This window comes from Cervus canadensis, chromosome 13, assembly GCF_019320065.1.
Source record: "Cervus canadensis isolate Bull #8, Minnesota chromosome 13, ASM1932006v1, whole genome shotgun sequence".
Lineage (NCBI taxonomy): Eukaryota > Metazoa > Chordata > Mammalia > Artiodactyla > Cervidae > Cervus > Cervus canadensis.
In genome coordinates, this window is record NC_057398.1 from 40,602,301 (window position 1) to 40,618,959 (window position 16,659).

Below are 16,659 nucleotides of genomic sequence, written 5' to 3' on the forward strand. Positions count from 1 at the left end.
GAAAGTCAATTCAAGTTCAGGCTATGCTTTTAGACAATCCAGTGGTTACCATAAAAAATGGACAGGCTAAATCCTGCTACCCACAGAAACAGGGCCCCTGGAGCATGATTATATAGAAGCCACATAGATATGATCTATTTCAGTTGCCCTGACCTAGGAAATGAGCCTCTCCCACATACCAAAGAGGAATGATTCATGGACGGGAGCAGTTTTACGAGAGAAGGAAAAAGCCTGGCAGGATAGGCAGAGACCTCTCAGGCCTATGTCTTAGAGGCAAGAAGCCTACCCCAGGGACTTCTGTCAAAAAGGCCTTGCTGGAGCCTCTGGGACAGGGAAGATCTTCGGTGTTCACACAGAATCCCAGGATGTGTACACCACCCTACACACAGGGGGCTATTTGGAAGGAAAGAGGCATGTCTGCTGCAGAGAATAAACAAGTGAAAATGGCTTAAGCATATTGAAGCAGTACAACTTCCAAAAAATGTGGCAGTGATTCACTGTAGAGGTCACCAAGAGAAGAATGCAGAGGTAATAAAGGGAAACAACAAGACGAGTGCAATTGCCCAAAGGGTGGCCCCAGAACCAGTAACCTGACAACTATTCCCCCCACATCCCCAGACCTCAAAGGCCAGATCCATCCAATGATTCCTCAATCTGCACAAACGAAGAATTAGACACACCTGGAAATGGCGATTCACTAGAGATCTAGGAGGCCACGGGTGGCTAGGTAATGAACATAGGCAATAGTTCTTTTCCCAAACTGCAGCTTGTCAAACCATCAGTGGGCTTGTACTACGGGTATATAAGGAACTCACTGCTGCTGCTGCTGCTAAGTCGCTTCAGTCGTGTCTGACTCTGTGCGACCCCATATATGGAAGCCCAACAGGCTCCGCCATCCCAGGGATTCTCCAGGCAAGAACACTGGAGTGGGTTGCCATTTCCTTCTCCAATGCATGAAAGTGAAAAGTGAAAGGGAAGTCACTCAGTCATATCCGACTCTTAGCGACCCTATGGTTTACAGCCTACCAGGCTCCTCCATCCATGGGATTTTCCAGGCAAGAGTACTGGAGTGGGGTGCCATTGCCTTCTCCGAAGGAACTCACTGTTCAGTGTTCAATTGCTCAGTAGTGTCCAACTCTTTGCGACCCCATGAATCACAGCACGCCAGGCCTCCCTGTCCATCACCAACTCCTGGAGTTTACTCAAACTCATGCCCATCGAGTCAGTGATGCCATCCAGCCATCTCATCCTCTGTCGTCCCCTTCTCCTCCTGCCCCCAACCACTCCCAGCATCAGGTCTTTTCCAATGAGTCAACTCTTTGCATGAGGTGGCCAAAAGTATTGGAGTTTCAGCTTCAGCATCAGTCCTTCCAATGAACACCCAGGACTGATCTCCTTTAGGATGGACTGGTTGGATCTCCTTGCAGTCCAAGGGACTCTCAAGAGTCTTCTCCAACACCACAGTTCAAAAGCATCAATTCTTCAGTGCTCAGCTTTCTTCACAGTCCAACTCTCACATCCATACATGACCACTGGAAAAACCACAGCCTTGACTAGATGGACCTTTGTTGGCAAAGTAATGTCTCTGCTTTTTAATATGCTATCTAGGTTGGTCATCACTTTCCTTCCAAGGAGTACGTGTCTTTTAATTTCATGGCTGCAGTCACCATCTGCAGTGATTTTGGAGCTCAGGAAAATAAAGTCTGACACTGTTTCCACTGTCTCCCCATCTATTTCCCATGAGGTGATGGGACCAGATGCCATGATCTTAGTTTTCTGAATATTAAGCTTTAAGCCAACTTTTTCACTCTCCTCTTTCAATGAGAGGCTGTTTAGTTCTTCTTCACTTTCTGCCTTAAGGGTGGTGTCATCTGCATATCTGAGGTTATTATTTCTCCCAGCAATCTTGATTCCAACTTGTGCTTCTTCCAGCCTAGTGTTTCTCATGATGTACTCTGCATATAAGTTAAATAAGCAGGGTGACAATATACAGCCTTGACATACTCCTTTTCCTATTTGGAACCAGTCTGATGTTCCATGTCCAGTTCTAACTGTTGCTTCCTGACCTGCATACAGGTTTCTCAAGAGGCAGGTCAGGTGGTCTGGTATTCCCATCTCTTTCAGAATTTTCCATAGTTTATTGTGATCCACACAGTCAAAGGCCTTGGCATAGTCAATAAAGCAGAAATAGATGTTTTTCTGGAACTCTCTTGCTTTTTCAATGATCCAGCGGATATTGGCAATTTAATCTCTGGTTCCTCTGCCTTTTCTACAACCAGCTTGAACATCTGGAAGTTCACAGTTCACGTATTGCTGACGCCTGGCTTGGAGAATTTTGAGCATTACTTTACTAGTGTGTGAGATGAGTGCAATTGTATGGTAGTTTGAGCATTCTTTGGGATTGCCTTTCTTAGGGATTGGAATGAAAACGGACCTTTTCCAGTCCTGTGGCCACTGCTGAGTTTTCCCAATTTGCTGGCATATTGAGTGCAGCACTTTCACAGCATCATCTTTCAGGATTTGAAATAGCTCAACTGGAATTCCATCACATCCACTAGCTTTGTTTGTAGTGATGCTTTCTAAGGCCCACTTGACTTCACATTCCAGGATGTCTGGCTCTAGGTGAGTGATCACACCATCGTGATTATCTGGGTCATGAAGATCTTTTTTGTACAGTTCTTCTGTGTATTCTTGCCACCTCTTCTTAATATCTTCTGCTTCTGTTAGGTCCATACCATTTCTGTCCTTTATTGAGCCCATTTTTGCATGAAATGTTCCCTTGGTATCTCTTAATTTTCTTGAAGAGATCTCTAGTCTTTCCCATTCTATCGTTTTCCTCTATTTCTTTGCACTGATCACTGAGGAAGGCTTTCTATCTCTCCTGGCTATTCTTTGGAACTCTACATTCAAATGGGAATATCTTTCCCTTTCTCCTTTGTGAGAAGGAACTCACTACGGGCATATAATTGGTTCTCTGAGTCCATGGTCTCTTCTGGCGCGAGAAGTATAATCAGTTAGATAGTTGAGACCTGCTCGATCTGCACAATGAACAACCCCAACACCAGACCCCTCAGAGGCCCCCAGATAAGGCCTGTTCAGACCAGAAGAACATATCCTGGGGAAGACTGGCAGACTGATTTCACTGTCACGTTGGGCACTCTGCCCAGCAATTTCAGGTATCTCTTGGTGCAAGTAGACTCTTTTTCTGGGTGGATAGAAGCATTATTAGGGCTCCCCAGGTGGCACTAGTGGTAAAGAATCCGCCTGCCAATGCAGGAGGCACAAGAGATGTGGGTTCGATCACTGGGTCAGGAAGGTCCCCTGGAGTAGGAAATGGCAACCTGCTCCAGTATTCTTATCTGGAAAATTCCATGGACAGAAGAGCCTGGCGGCCTTCAGTCCCCAGGCCTGCAAAGAGTCAGACATGACTGAGCAACTGAGCATACACACACAGAAGCGTTATTAACAGAAATAATTCCTAGGTTTGGGCTCCGAGGGTCCTTTCTAAGCAATAATGATCCAGTACTTGTGTCTCAAATGATGAAAGGGATAATGAGTGTCGTGGGCAGACCCTGCTTTTAGCTTGGAGGCCTTAATTGTTGGAGAGAGTAGAAAGATCTAAACAGAGCTTGAAATGGGCCTTAGCCAAGCTGTGTCAGGAAGCTCAAGAAAACTGGATTAGGTAGCTTCCAATTGCTTCACTCCCTGTGTGGTTAGCCCCAAGGGATAAGTTAGAGTTAAGTGCATTTGAACTTTTTTGTGGTAGACCCACCCACTACCTCCCACCCCCCACCCCCCACCTCCCACCCCCCATCCCCCACCCCCCAAGCCCCAGAGAAGGGAAAACAACTTGAAATGGAACAACTCAAGTATGCCCGCCAGGGAGGTAACCAGGTGATTACCCCACCCATCGACCTGGCTCTCTACCCATTCTGGTTAAGAGACTGGGTGCTTCTAAAAACCTGGAAAACTAGCAGCCTGCAAGACCAGCTCAGTCCTAAGTCGAAGAGACCCCACTTGGTGATCCTAACACCCACACTCTGCCCTGAAGTTGCAGGGTATCACCCTGTGGGCACATCACCCTTGAGTGACGAGGTTCCCGAGCCCCAACCTGTGGAAGGACACCCTGGGGCAACAGACCCCTCCCCCACTACTCAATTGAACCTCTCTCTGATCTGAAGCTTCTCTTCCAGGAAACAACAAAGTGTGACCAGGAAAACTCAGGCCACAGCAGTGAGCCTCCACATTGGGGGATGCTTGCCTACAGGCAAAAGACCTAGATACTTGCATTTTAAGGAAAAATTTGCTCTTGCTAATACTTGGGCCATGTATGTTCAATTGTCTGGTGTCCTCTGTCTCCAAAAGGTTAGACAAATTGTCGCTCAGTGATACGAACAGTTAGGGTTGAGGCCTGGTGACCATCAGCACATCTAAAGGCAGCTGGGAAGAAGCTCTGGTCCTCCACTCGGGGTTGTGAGGGTGCCTGGAATTAACAGGAAGCAATCACAGAAGACAGATCTGAGCCCCTAATGCCCCTCAAGGATGAGGAACAGGACAAAAGACAGAGGAGGGATGTGTGGTTGGCAGAGCCCATTCTGGGTGATAAAGTCTAATCTTGTTTTCCTCTCCTTTATGCTTAGTCTAGTGTCACTTGCTCACAGGGTGCCACATGCAGAGGCCTCACACCTGGCCCTTTGGACCCAAGTTCCTAGTATGAAAAGGGTTTCCCCAGTGGCTCAGATGGTAAAGAATCTGCCTGCAATGTGGGAGACCCCATTTCCATCCCTGGGTCCAGAAGATACCTTGGAGGAGGGCATGGCAACCCACTCCAGTATTCTTGCCTGAAGAATCTCATGGCCAGAGGAGCCTGGTGGGCTACAGTCCATGGGGTCACACAGAGTTGGACACTACTGAGCGGCTAACACACTCCTAAACTGTGCAGATTCCTCAGCACCGGGGTGTTCGCAGAAGCGTGTGCACATCACTGAATTAAAAATGTTGGGGGTGGTGGGCCTGGTGCAGGAACGCTGCTCCGCCCTGCAATCTGGAGCTGGAGCCTGAACATCATGCCTGCACCTGTCTGGCGAGAACTCTGCCCTCTCCCCACTACAGAACACTACAAAGCAGCCCTGCCCACGGTTGTTCCTGGAGAGCTATTCTCTAGAGCCAGATCGCACTCCTCTCCATTCTCCAATCAAAGAGTAAAGCCTCCTGTGCTTCTGAACTGAATTTGGTCTCTAGGCTCCAAGCAACCACCAGGCAGGAGGACCCTTCTTGGGGACCAGCTAGAAAGTCACAGATGCAGCAATGGAAATTATGAGAGGTGGCAGAGGGAACAACAGCCATGGGGCCAGCGACCTTCAGACTCATTGATCGGTGAGATGACAAAGAATCAGAAAGGGGGCTCTGCACTTTAGAGGACTCCTCAGCCTCTCACCCTAACACTTCAAGTACTTTTGCAATTTTCATGTAAAAAGATGAAACTGTCTCCTCACCTTATCATTCTCCAGTCACTGATTCATTCATTTACTCAATTATATCTATTGAAGAGCTACTATATAAAACACAGTGTTTTAATTGGGAGTCTTTGCCTGCTGAGGACCCCAAAGCTGAAAACTAAATGCAATAGTTACCACATTTCTAGGGCCCTGCTAAAACAGCTAGGCAGAATTTGCAAAGAAGGTGTATGCAGACCAGTTCTGTGATCCTTAGCCCCTTACTCACTTTCAAGGATTGAGTCGAAGTGGCCAGAGGTTGGAAATAGGAGACTTTCAGGAAAGGATTTAAAGTGCTGTTTCATTTTCGGTCCCCTTGACATGAAGCCAGATTTGAGGGGCTTCCGGGAGACCTCTGTGTGACCTCGACCCTTGGAATCTATGGAGCACATAGAGACTGGTGTGCGACCCAGGCTTGACAGGTGTGACAGCAGTTGCCTGCAAGGGGTGGTGGAAAAACTTGCTGTGCTGGTAGCAAGTTTTTCATTTAACTGCTGACAGTGTGGAATGCATGTTTCATGTGGACCAGATGAAAGCTGTGTAGGAGAGAGCCTGTCTGATGACAGTTTGAAGGGACTTTGCACATGGTAGCCATCTGGACTGGCAATAAGACCTTAACCTAGTTTGTATGGCGATGACCTGGGGAGGAGTTAGGGTTGAAGGACTTGTCAACTGGGCAGCCCCAGAGTGCTTGGTCTATTAACAGGGGCTGCACTGAGAGATCCCTAGTAGTGGGACTGGTTAGTCTCTGGAGCAGAGCCTTGGAGAGAACCCCACAAAGCATGGATCCTAAACACCGCCGAGGCCTGAAAGAACTAGCACCTCATTGGTGCCAGTCAATAAAGAACTTTCCTGCCCTTGTACTTCTTCATGTCCTTACCCTGACTTCAATTCTGGAAGTGCCAGAGACTAGAGCAGGTGGGCAAAGGACTTGCAGGAGGAAGAGAGTCAGAGGAACAGAGAAGAAAGCCAGAGGAAAGAGAGTAGCCAGGTACACCATCTCTTTCCACGGCCGCAGTCAGCAAAGAGCAGGCACTGGCTGAGGAAGGGGAGAAACCTCATCATTACAGGTAACTGCACGTTTTTACGATTACACCACATAGAATATTTCACTTATAAAAATGAGAAGTTGGGGGAATTCCTTGAAGGTCCAGTGGTTAGGACTCTGTGCTTCCACTACAGCGGACACGGGTTTGATCCCTGCCCCTAGTTAAGGAACTAAGAGTCTGCATGCTGTGTGGCATAGACAAAAAAAAAGATGATAGAGGACTGTTTATTATTTGAGAGTGAGCAGAAAATTGGTGGGAATGGCCTGCACTTGCAACCAAGGGCAGGAGAAGGACAAGCCCCACAGATGAGTCCTGCAGGCCCATCACGAGACAAAACACAATTGGTTAACAACTGTACCTTACATGACCTATACTTTCAACATTGTACAACTCAAGGTACTGTTTCCTGTTTTAGGCTTAGGAGATGTGAGGATAAAAGGCAGTCTCTAAACTCAAGGAGTGCATCCTTGAGCAAGAAATAGGTAAATAGACAATAGCTAACTAACATTTATTCAGCCCTTACTAGCAAGTCCCAGACACTCTGCTAAGGACTTTATATATGTTAATTAATTTAAACCTCACAGCAACCTTACAAGGTAAACAATATTATGATTCAGTTTTACTAATGCTGCGAAAAAGGCACAGAGAGGTTAAGCAACTTGCCAAGGCCATACAGTAAGTAGCAGTGCCTGGAGAAGTCAGGTCATCTGCCCCTGGAGCTCAGCAGACAAGCATGCTACTATACTGTTTCACAGAACCGGAGGTGTTACAATGGCTCCAAAGGGGCATCGGCCTGGACTGAACCAGGGCAGGCATCCTGGAGGAGGTGAATTTTTTTCCCCAAAGAATGCCATTAGAAAGATGATTAGGAATTTGAAAAGGGAAGCACTAGAGAGTGTCAAGAAGCGGGAAAAGCCTGTGCCCCAAATGCATTAGAGAGTGGGGCTTCAAGCCATTTACTGGGGTTTGGCTGGAGAGAAGCTTGCTGAAGGCTTGACTTTGGTTCATAGATTTTGTGTGTACCTAACACAATGCTTTTCAAATAATAGATTCTCCGTAATTGCCTATTTGAGTAGGGCACCCAAGAAAAAGTGTAGCATGCATAGGTAATTCTGAATCAATGATTATGTCAATAATGCATTGCCCTTCCCTCCAAAGGAATCTACTTGGTAAATCAAGAAATTCAGAAAAAGGGGGTCTGCTGAGGGATCTAAGGCTTGGCTTGCCTTGTCACCAAATATCTCTGGAGTACTTTGCTACTGTGGTTTATTCACCTTATCCTTATCCCCCTAATGTTATATGTTGGAAAATGCTTAGCGACTACCTTAGGAGAAGGAAGACCAGGCATTTGAAGTCCGGGTACACCACTGACAAAGTTCAATGACATTTGTTAATACTTGATTAAATATAACTAGGCATTTGTGATCATTAACCTGTAACTAATGATTACCACTGATGTGTGTTTAAAGAGTCACTCTTACACAACTTCTGAGTGTGGGAGAGAGAAGAGTGATGAGACGTGACCTGCAGAACGGGACTTTGTGCTCCCTGTACTGTAATTCCCGTGTGGGCTCTGGGAGGATACAGCTTTCTGAGGTTATAACTTAACTAAGAGGGAGAAACACTTCTTAATCTAGGGAATCACATGTTTCTTTCAGGCAATTTTCAGATAGTGGATAATAACTTACAAAAAGGGTCATGATTCATAACAGTAGTAGCTGTTGTTTACAGAGAGTTTATTGTGGGCTCTGTATTATAGTGTTTTATTTTTAAATTTTGTTTATAAAAATTTTTATTGGAGTATAGTTGCTTTACAATGTTGTTAGTTTCTACCTTACAGCTAAGTGAATCAGCTATGTCATGTCATGTGAAAGTCGCTCAGTTGCCCCATGAACTGTAGCCCGCCAGGCTTCTCTGTCCATGGAACTTCCCAGGCAAGAATACTGGAGTGGGCTGCCATGCCTTCCTCCGGGGATCTTCCTGACCCAGGGATAGAACCCATGTCTCTTACGTCTCCTGTACCGGCAGGCGGGTTCTTTACCACTAGTGTCACCTGGGAAGCCCAAATCAGCTACACATATACCCCTCCTTTTTGGATTTCCTTCCCATTTAAGTCACCACAGAGCATAGAGGAAGCTATGCAGTAGGTTCTCATTAGTTGTCTATTTTATATATAGTATCAACAGTGTATATATGTTGATTTCAATCTCCCAATTCATCCCACCCCCTTTTTCCCCCTTGGCATTTTAAAATATCTAAAACAAGAGCAACAACAGTAATAAAGCAAGCCAGTGTTCTGGGAAACAATCATGTTTGGCATATAATGTTTTGAAGGACCCAAGAAGGAGCCAAAATTATTTATTAGATTTTAGGGTCTCATGGCTGTATTGGTCTAGCCCAAGTATGAGGAGGCCTTGTTGTATCAGTGTCAAATCTTAGAATCTGCACACAGGAAACAGATTTACATTCTGTTTCTGCCTGCCATTCACCAACTATGTGCAATATTTTGGGTTATTTTTTCTTTTTTTTTTGGGTTATTTTTTCCTTTGGGGCTATATATTTCATAGTCTTTCACATTTAATCCTCATCAATATTCTGAAATGGGAATTTGCATTTCCACTTTGCGGAGGCTTAGACAGTATGTTTATCCAAGATTATGCAAATAGCGCCAGGGTCTGGATCCAGAACTTTGTTCATAACCATTATGCTAAATGCTATTTATCCAGGGCCATTGTCTGCAGGGAACCATTGTTGTTATTGTTTGGTCGCTGAGTTGTGTCTGACTCAGCAAACCGGAACTTCCCAGAAACCTTACACCATATCCACTCACCAAGGTGCCTCACTCTGGCAGCATGGAGGAAATTGGGATTATCTGTCCTGCTGTCCCATGTAACAGACTCTTCTAAAGTCTGGTCATAAACCAAACCCCCCCTCAGGATAAGTCTCTAAAATCAGTATGTGTGAGTTTCTTCCTTCACCAGTATCTGGGTTTTAGGGCAAAACAGAGGGGGACCTCAGTATTTCTATTACAATAATTCCTCCCCTACCTCTTTGAGGTCATTAAAGTTTTCCCCATAGAAACATTGTTATGAGTCAGTTATATATTCCTTTAGTACAAGGTGATTGTCTGTTTAGCCCCTAGATTAGTAGCAAGCCTGAAGCTGGCCCACAATTTACAACATTGCTTCTTTGCAAAATTATATATTGAAGTCTCCCTCCATCCCTAACACATTTAAAAAATAGAATATCTTGTTAATTTGAGATTAGGTTCACCAGATTTACTTCATTTTTTATTGGCTAAGATTTGCAAATGTTCTTTACATCTTCCTTTCTTAACAGTTCTTTTCATTCCCCAGAGAAGTTTCAAAAATTCATAGTCCACTGCCTTTAGGGCCACTTATAAGTAACAGAAGAGTAGCTTTACTGTATTTTAGTAATCCTCATTTGACCTCAAAAGATCGAGTTTTGCCAATTGTGAGTATATTAAAAAGAATGCGCTATTGAATCAAAAGCATTTACAAAGGGGAATTTCTAAAACTGCTTTGTGTGGATAGTTTAGGAGATGGATGGATTATTATTGTGACGATTTTCTTAAAAAATTAATTGATTTTATTTTTGGCTGCGCTGGATCTTCATTGCTGCTGGTGGGCTTTCTCTAGTTGCGGTGAGAGTGGCTACTATCTGATGCAGTGCACAGGCTTCTCATTGCGGTGGTTTCACTTGTTGTGGAGCCTGGGCTCTAGATGCATGGGCTTTAGTAGTTGTGGTCTGTGGGCTTTTAGTTGCCCCACAGCACATGGGATATTCCTGGAGCAGGGATCAAATCCATTCCCCTGCATTGGCAGGCAGATTCCCAACCACTGGACCACTAGGGAAGTCTGCAAAAGATTATCTTGAAGGGTGACAATATTTCTTTATGTGTATAATTTCTGGGATAGTTCCTAAAAAAGAATTCTGTCAAATTTCCTTATACTGTCACTTCCTTTAAGTTATTGAATTTCAGTTCACTTCTGATTCAAATGACCTGTAATTTAATGATAAAATTCAAAGCCTATCCTTTTTCATGACAGATCTGATGGTTTTGAGCCCTATGTGATCACTAAACTTGAATCAGACAGGCATGATAAAACTTAAATGATAACATCAGCATTTATAAGTACATAATAAACCCTGATACCTGTATCGTGCTTCAGTCTTTCAAAGTTATTTGGTACATATTATTTCTGAGGGTGAACATAAAGTTGTCTAGAATCATGAGAAAGTATTTCCGATTACAAATCAGTAACTTCCAGTAGAACCCGGAAGAGCAGGCATGCCTCCTTCTACTCTCAGCAGGAGAAATGACTCACCAGGAAATGACTCGAGAGGTAAACGAGGATTCAGGAAGTGTCCAGTGCAAACCATGACAGCATCAAAGACAGCTCTGACCTGCCTCCCCTCTGTCTCTGTGACAACATCCCATTGACCAGTTTCAGAGAAGTCAGGAAGCTTTGTTATGCTGCGCACGGTGGTCTGAAAGCAAAAGACAGACACTCGTTTTCCACCAGTCATCTTGGGACTTCATGCAATGACTGTATGGTAACCGTGTTTGTTATTTCAAGTGGGTCAAGTGAGTCTCATGTTAGAAGGCCTTTCAATATTGCTTTATCTTCTCCCTAGAGAAGTTAAATAACTTGTGCAAAGTCTCAAAAGTGGTCATAAAGATTAGGACCCAAAAGATCTGAATGACTGCACTGAAAGGAAGAAACATTCAGTTTTTATTTCTGATGAGAAAATGAGTTAAAATATTGAATGTTGGAAAAATTTAGGAAAATGAGTTTTGACCCATTATAATTTCTGTGGTTCAGACTTCTAGTTATTTCTTTCTAATGGGTTTCATGAACAAAATCCATTTTTCCTTTCTTCTGAAAAAAATTCTAAATTTCATCCTGAATGAGACTTTGGATTTAGAGAAGGAACCAGGAAATTCAGTATTTTAGTGACTTCAGTAAAACATGAACAGCAGGATTATTATCTGCCTTATTCATATAGAGAGAAAATTAGGAAGAAGTTTTCTTAGGCATCCCATTTCAATTAGATTGGTGAATGGGCCAGCCCCTATTCATTGACCTTCCATAACCCAAGCCATCTTACCTTAAACCGAATGTATTTCAGAAGGTCAAAGTACTCAGCAAACTCTTGGAGGTAGTTCCAAAATTTTTCTTGGTTCATGAAATTAGGATAATCTTCTTGGAAAGGGAAGTCACTGTAACATGACATTTCTTTGCAGACATTTGTCACTAGCGACTTGTAGACCCTAGTCATCCCATCTTCAGAAGTTTCCTGTGTAAAAGCACAGTTAACTTGATGGGGTGGGCTGAGGGGGATAGGAAGAAGAGAACAGAGATCACCAGCAGCTAGCTTTCCATGTGTAATTCCAAAGAGTTTCTGGAAAATTTAGCATTGGATCCCCTTGCTATAGATATCAAAAATCACTGGTGGGGTTGGAATTGTTAAATATAATATCTTCGTCAAACTACAAAGAAGCTAACAAAATTTAACAGGGCTCTGCAGGACTAACACTGTCTTTAAACAGTTCCATGAACGTGGGCCCATGGTCCATCTTGCTTATCTTCTTCTTCCCTTGCCATGATTACTCCCTCCTCTTGGGCTCTGGGCCTCTTCTTCTTGCCTTTGCTTAAGGAATTCCTCACAAAGTTTTCTAGTTATTGTCTATGTATATGTTCAATCACTCTCTCTTTATTGAGTCCTTCCCATCCACACTTAAAATATTGAAGACTCAAAATTTCAAAACAATCCCCCCCTTTCAACTTATATTGAAGGAGGAAACAGAACAGGCTCCATCTTGAAAGCAGGACTCCATCTTGGGCCGGACTGTGGACTCTGAGCTCTATGCCCAGTATCTATGGAAACGACATACCAGCTGGAAAACCAGACCCCCAGATGGAAGAGCCCCAGGGCTCATACCTAGACTCTCCATGCCTAAAAGAATACCCTAATTATTTGTGAAACTGAATAGAATCATAAATTCTATTATGCTTATTGGGGTATGACCACAGGCCTATTGATAATTGTCTACTGTTAACTACCTAGGCTTAAGGCATATGGATGATGGGTTAACTTTGTATCTTTCTTTTCCTTTGTTCAGACTAGTTTCAGGGAATTTGGGGAGGTGGGTTTGGGCACATATACTTAGGGTATATAAGGTTTTCACAAAAACTGGTCAGGGTCCTTGGCTAAGAGAAGACTCTGCCTCGGGCCCACCAGTGTAATAAACTGCACTCCACTATTGTGTTGTCCTTCTGAGTGAATTTGTTTCCTGGAATGTGTGGCTACAACAATATCCTCTTACAACCATGTCTCTCTCTGTCTCATTTCAATCTTCATGAAGGGGTCATCACACACTGACAGCCTCTGTTTTCTCCTGGACTCCTCAACTCCTTGTCTAATCTTGGTCTTTGCCACCCAAAAACAAAACAAAAAGACCTATATTAAAGACACTAATGAACTTGTTCAAAGCTAATCTCCATTTCTTCTTCAAGTCTCTTTCTTTGCCATAACATTCTCTAAGAAGCTTTCCATAACCCTATAGATCTTCACAAGGTAGCTGTTGTACCTGCTGCCCCAACCTAGTACCCTGTACTTTGGGCACAGAATTGATTACACTGCATTGCAAAGATCTGTTTACAGTTTCTGTTCCCCACTAGATTCTAAGGAGGGTTGGGGCCTTGTCTATCTTGTTCCCTGTGTGTCCTGGGAGAGGGACATCACAAATACTTGAATGAATGAAAATGAATATTACCATTGCATTTTTGGAAAAAAAAATATGTGTATGACTAAAAGAAATTACATCAAAATTTAAATAGTGGTAATTTATTTAGTGCTCATGAGTATTGATATTATATTTAATTTATATTTTTTCTTTTCTTTTTTTTGGCCATGCCTCATGGCATATGGGATCTTAGTTTCCCAACCAGGGAATGAAACCATGCCCCTTGCAGTGGAAGTGTGAAGTTTGAATCACTGGACTGCCAGGGAAGTCCTGTATTTTTCTTTTAACAAATATTATTTTTTATTTTTACTTTTTTTTTATTGGAGTATAGTTGCTTTACAATGTTGTGTCAGTTTCTGCTGCACAACAAACCGAATCAGTCATATATACACTCACACCCACTCTTCTCTCGATTTCCTTCCCATTTAGGTCATTACAGAACATTGAGTAGAGTTCTCTGTGCTATACAGTAGCAATATTATTTTCTAAAATTAGTTTATATCACTGTATAATAGGAGAAGGAAACCAAGCCAACCATAGGGTCAAATAGCAGAAGGTACACAAACCAGACCGAATATTTTTTTCCATACTGACAGTTGGTGGCTTGATGAGGCCCACAGTACACCAGAAAAAAATTTTTTTTTCCCCTAGTACACTATGGGCTTCCCTGGTGGCAAAGAATCTGCCTGCAATGTGGGAGAACTGAGTTCGGTCCCTGGGTTGGAAAGATCCCCTGGAGGAGGGCATGGCAACCCACTCCAGTATTCTTGACTGGAGAATCCCCATGGACAGAGGAGCCTGGCGGGCTACAGTCCATAGAGTCACAAAGAGTCGCACATGACTGAGTGACTAAGCACAGCACAGTACACTATAATCCTAGAGGTGTGGTCATTTACATACATTTGCTTATTCTGTTTTCTTCATCATCCATCCAAGACTGGCAAATGCCACTTCCTCCATGCAGTCTTCCCTCATTCATACCAGTGTGAAGTACCTCCCCAGCCCTGAGCTCCTGCTAAATGCTGCTCTTCTCTTCCCCCTGAAGCATTTACTATTTGGGCCTCCATCTTTTGACACCTTATACCCTACCAGGGGCAGATCCCTTTATTCCCACTGAAGACCCTGATATTCCCAGTAACCAGGACCAATTCTGGCCAGAGGCATGTGTGAGAGGGTAGCAGGCAGGAAGGCTAGGGGTCTCCAAATGGAGGAAATAGGCTGTAAATGTCAGACGTCTTTTATCTCTCTCTTAAGCGGCAGGAGGAAACAAACTACATGTGACAGATTTTTTCCCTTTCTCTATACAAAATTGAAAGGAGATTTCCTTTAAAATTCTGTGTTGCCATGACAACACCTGGTTCCACCTGAACTTAACTTTTTTCAAACCTTGAGCTAACCAATGCAGTTCTTCTTACGGAAATATTTTTCTTAAGTTATGTTAATGAACTATATTTACCCTAGACTCTGTCTTTCTTCAAGTCAGTTTGCCTAAGGCTCAGAACCTACGTGAACAAACCAGTATGTTTTATTCATGCAAATGTTCTCTTAAGCTATGTTAATGAGACTATGTATTTGCCTGGAAACCTGCCTTTCTTCAAGATTCACGCCAATCATTTTATGGCCTGGGACAACTCACCTTGTGCCAATGTTATCTCAAAATGCATGTTGTGGGTGAGGGGCCTGGTGCCAGTCTCTGAGTTTTGAGACATTTCCTTTCTCTAACTAGCAACGTGCTAGTAGCTATATAACTTCCTGCTAACGACTAGCAGGGGGACACGCTTTCTTCCCCCTTCTGATGTCTATGTCAGAAGCTTTCTCTCTTTCTTTTATACTTTAATAAAACTTTATCACACAAAAGCTCTGAGCAATCAAGCCTCGTCGCTGGCCACGGATTGAATTCCTCTCCTCTGAAGGCCAGGAATCTCAGTGTCTTTCACGGCTCAGCAACAACCTTTCATATGGCATTTAGCCATTTCCAGCCCTACTTCCTGATGCTCAAGTCACCTACTGGCTGGCCGAACCTCGAGCATATGCCCTAGGCTGCACATTCCACTCTTAAGAAGAGAAATAGTGCCTGGGTTCTTCTTCTTCTGATAATGTAAAAACCACCCCCTAGACCTAACAAGGTCTGGATTCTAGCCTTTTCCCTTGCCAATTCTCTTCCAAAAGACATGAACAATGCCTTGGGGCTGGGGCTCCACCCCCTGATGCCAACTTCTGTCCTTCTTAAGGTGCCATCTGCTTCACATTCACCAATGAGATTCAGCTTACCTAACGTGACACTCTGCTACTTTGTCTTAGAATGTTCATGGTCCAGAAATCATCGTAACTTCCAATCCTATGTTTGTGTATCAGACTTAACTCTTTCTTCCTCTTTCCTCCAAATTCTCTTGTCCCTACCCTGCCAGTTCTCCAAGTGCATCACCTATCAGGCTGCATCCTGCATGGGGTCAGCAGGACACCATACACAAAGTTGTGATGCTGCAATGAGCTGCTCCCTTAATGATCACCATGTGTGGGTGCTCAGTCATGTCCATCTCTTTTGAGACCCCATGGACTCCACTGTCCACCAGGCTCCAGCCCATCAGGCTCCTCTGTCCATGGGATTTCCCAGGCAGATACTGGCATGGGTTGCCATTTCCTTCTCTGGGGGATCTTCCCTGACCCAGGGATCGAACCCTCATCTCTTTCTTTGGTAAGCGGATTCTTTACTACTGAGCAACCAGGGAAGCACTTTATGATCGATCACCAGATAGACTACAGCCACCGTGCGTGGGCAGGGACAAGGCAAATGGCCAGATTATGGTTGGTGGAGGTGGGAGGGTATGAACTACGCACAGTAAACTTCCACAGTCCGCCGATGTCACTACTTCTTTCAAAGCAGATGGGCTCCAGGTCTTCATCTAAGCAGCATTTGATGGAGGACAGGCCACTCACACCAGCTCCTAGGAGATGGCCAGCTAATTATTTACTTAAAAGATTATGGGAAGAAATAATTATAAATCTTTATAGCTATCTATCTTTGTATCTTTCTTTAATTTTTATACAAATTTTGAAGGACAGCTAGTATTACCAGTATTTGAGTTTGGCTAATGGAATAAATTTAATGAGTAAAATATAGTTAAAAAGTACAGTATAGTATAAAAGTATATACTTTTATAAGCATACTTTTATACATATATACTTTTATACATATAAAGGTATAAAAATATATCCTTTTATATGTATAAAAAGTATAGTATACTTAGAGGATAGGAAAGCCTGGTGTGCTGCAGTCCATGGGGTTGCAGCAGACTTGGACATGACTGAGTGACTGAACAATAACAATAAATACTTAAAGAGT

At 43.6% G+C, this 16,659-nt stretch overlaps 1 protein-coding gene across 1 annotated transcript in view; it reads right to left on the minus strand.

The window, feature by feature from the left end:
- Positions 1-16,259, minus strand: part of FMO4 (flavin containing dimethylaniline monoxygenase 4) — a 34,878-nt gene extending 18,619 nt beyond the window's left edge. Inside the window, exons 1-3 of the mRNA XM_043485625.1 lie at positions 16,155-16,259; positions 11,678-11,866; positions 10,894-11,056 (exon numbers count right to left, since the gene is read on the minus strand). Coding sequence (XP_043341560.1) covers positions 10,894-11,056; positions 11,678-11,848 — 334 coding nt within the window. The 5' untranslated portion in view covers positions 11,849-11,866; positions 16,155-16,259. The remainder of the gene's footprint in view (positions 1-10,893; positions 11,057-11,677; positions 11,867-16,154) is intronic.
- Between the last annotated feature and the right edge of the window lie 400 nt (positions 16,260-16,659).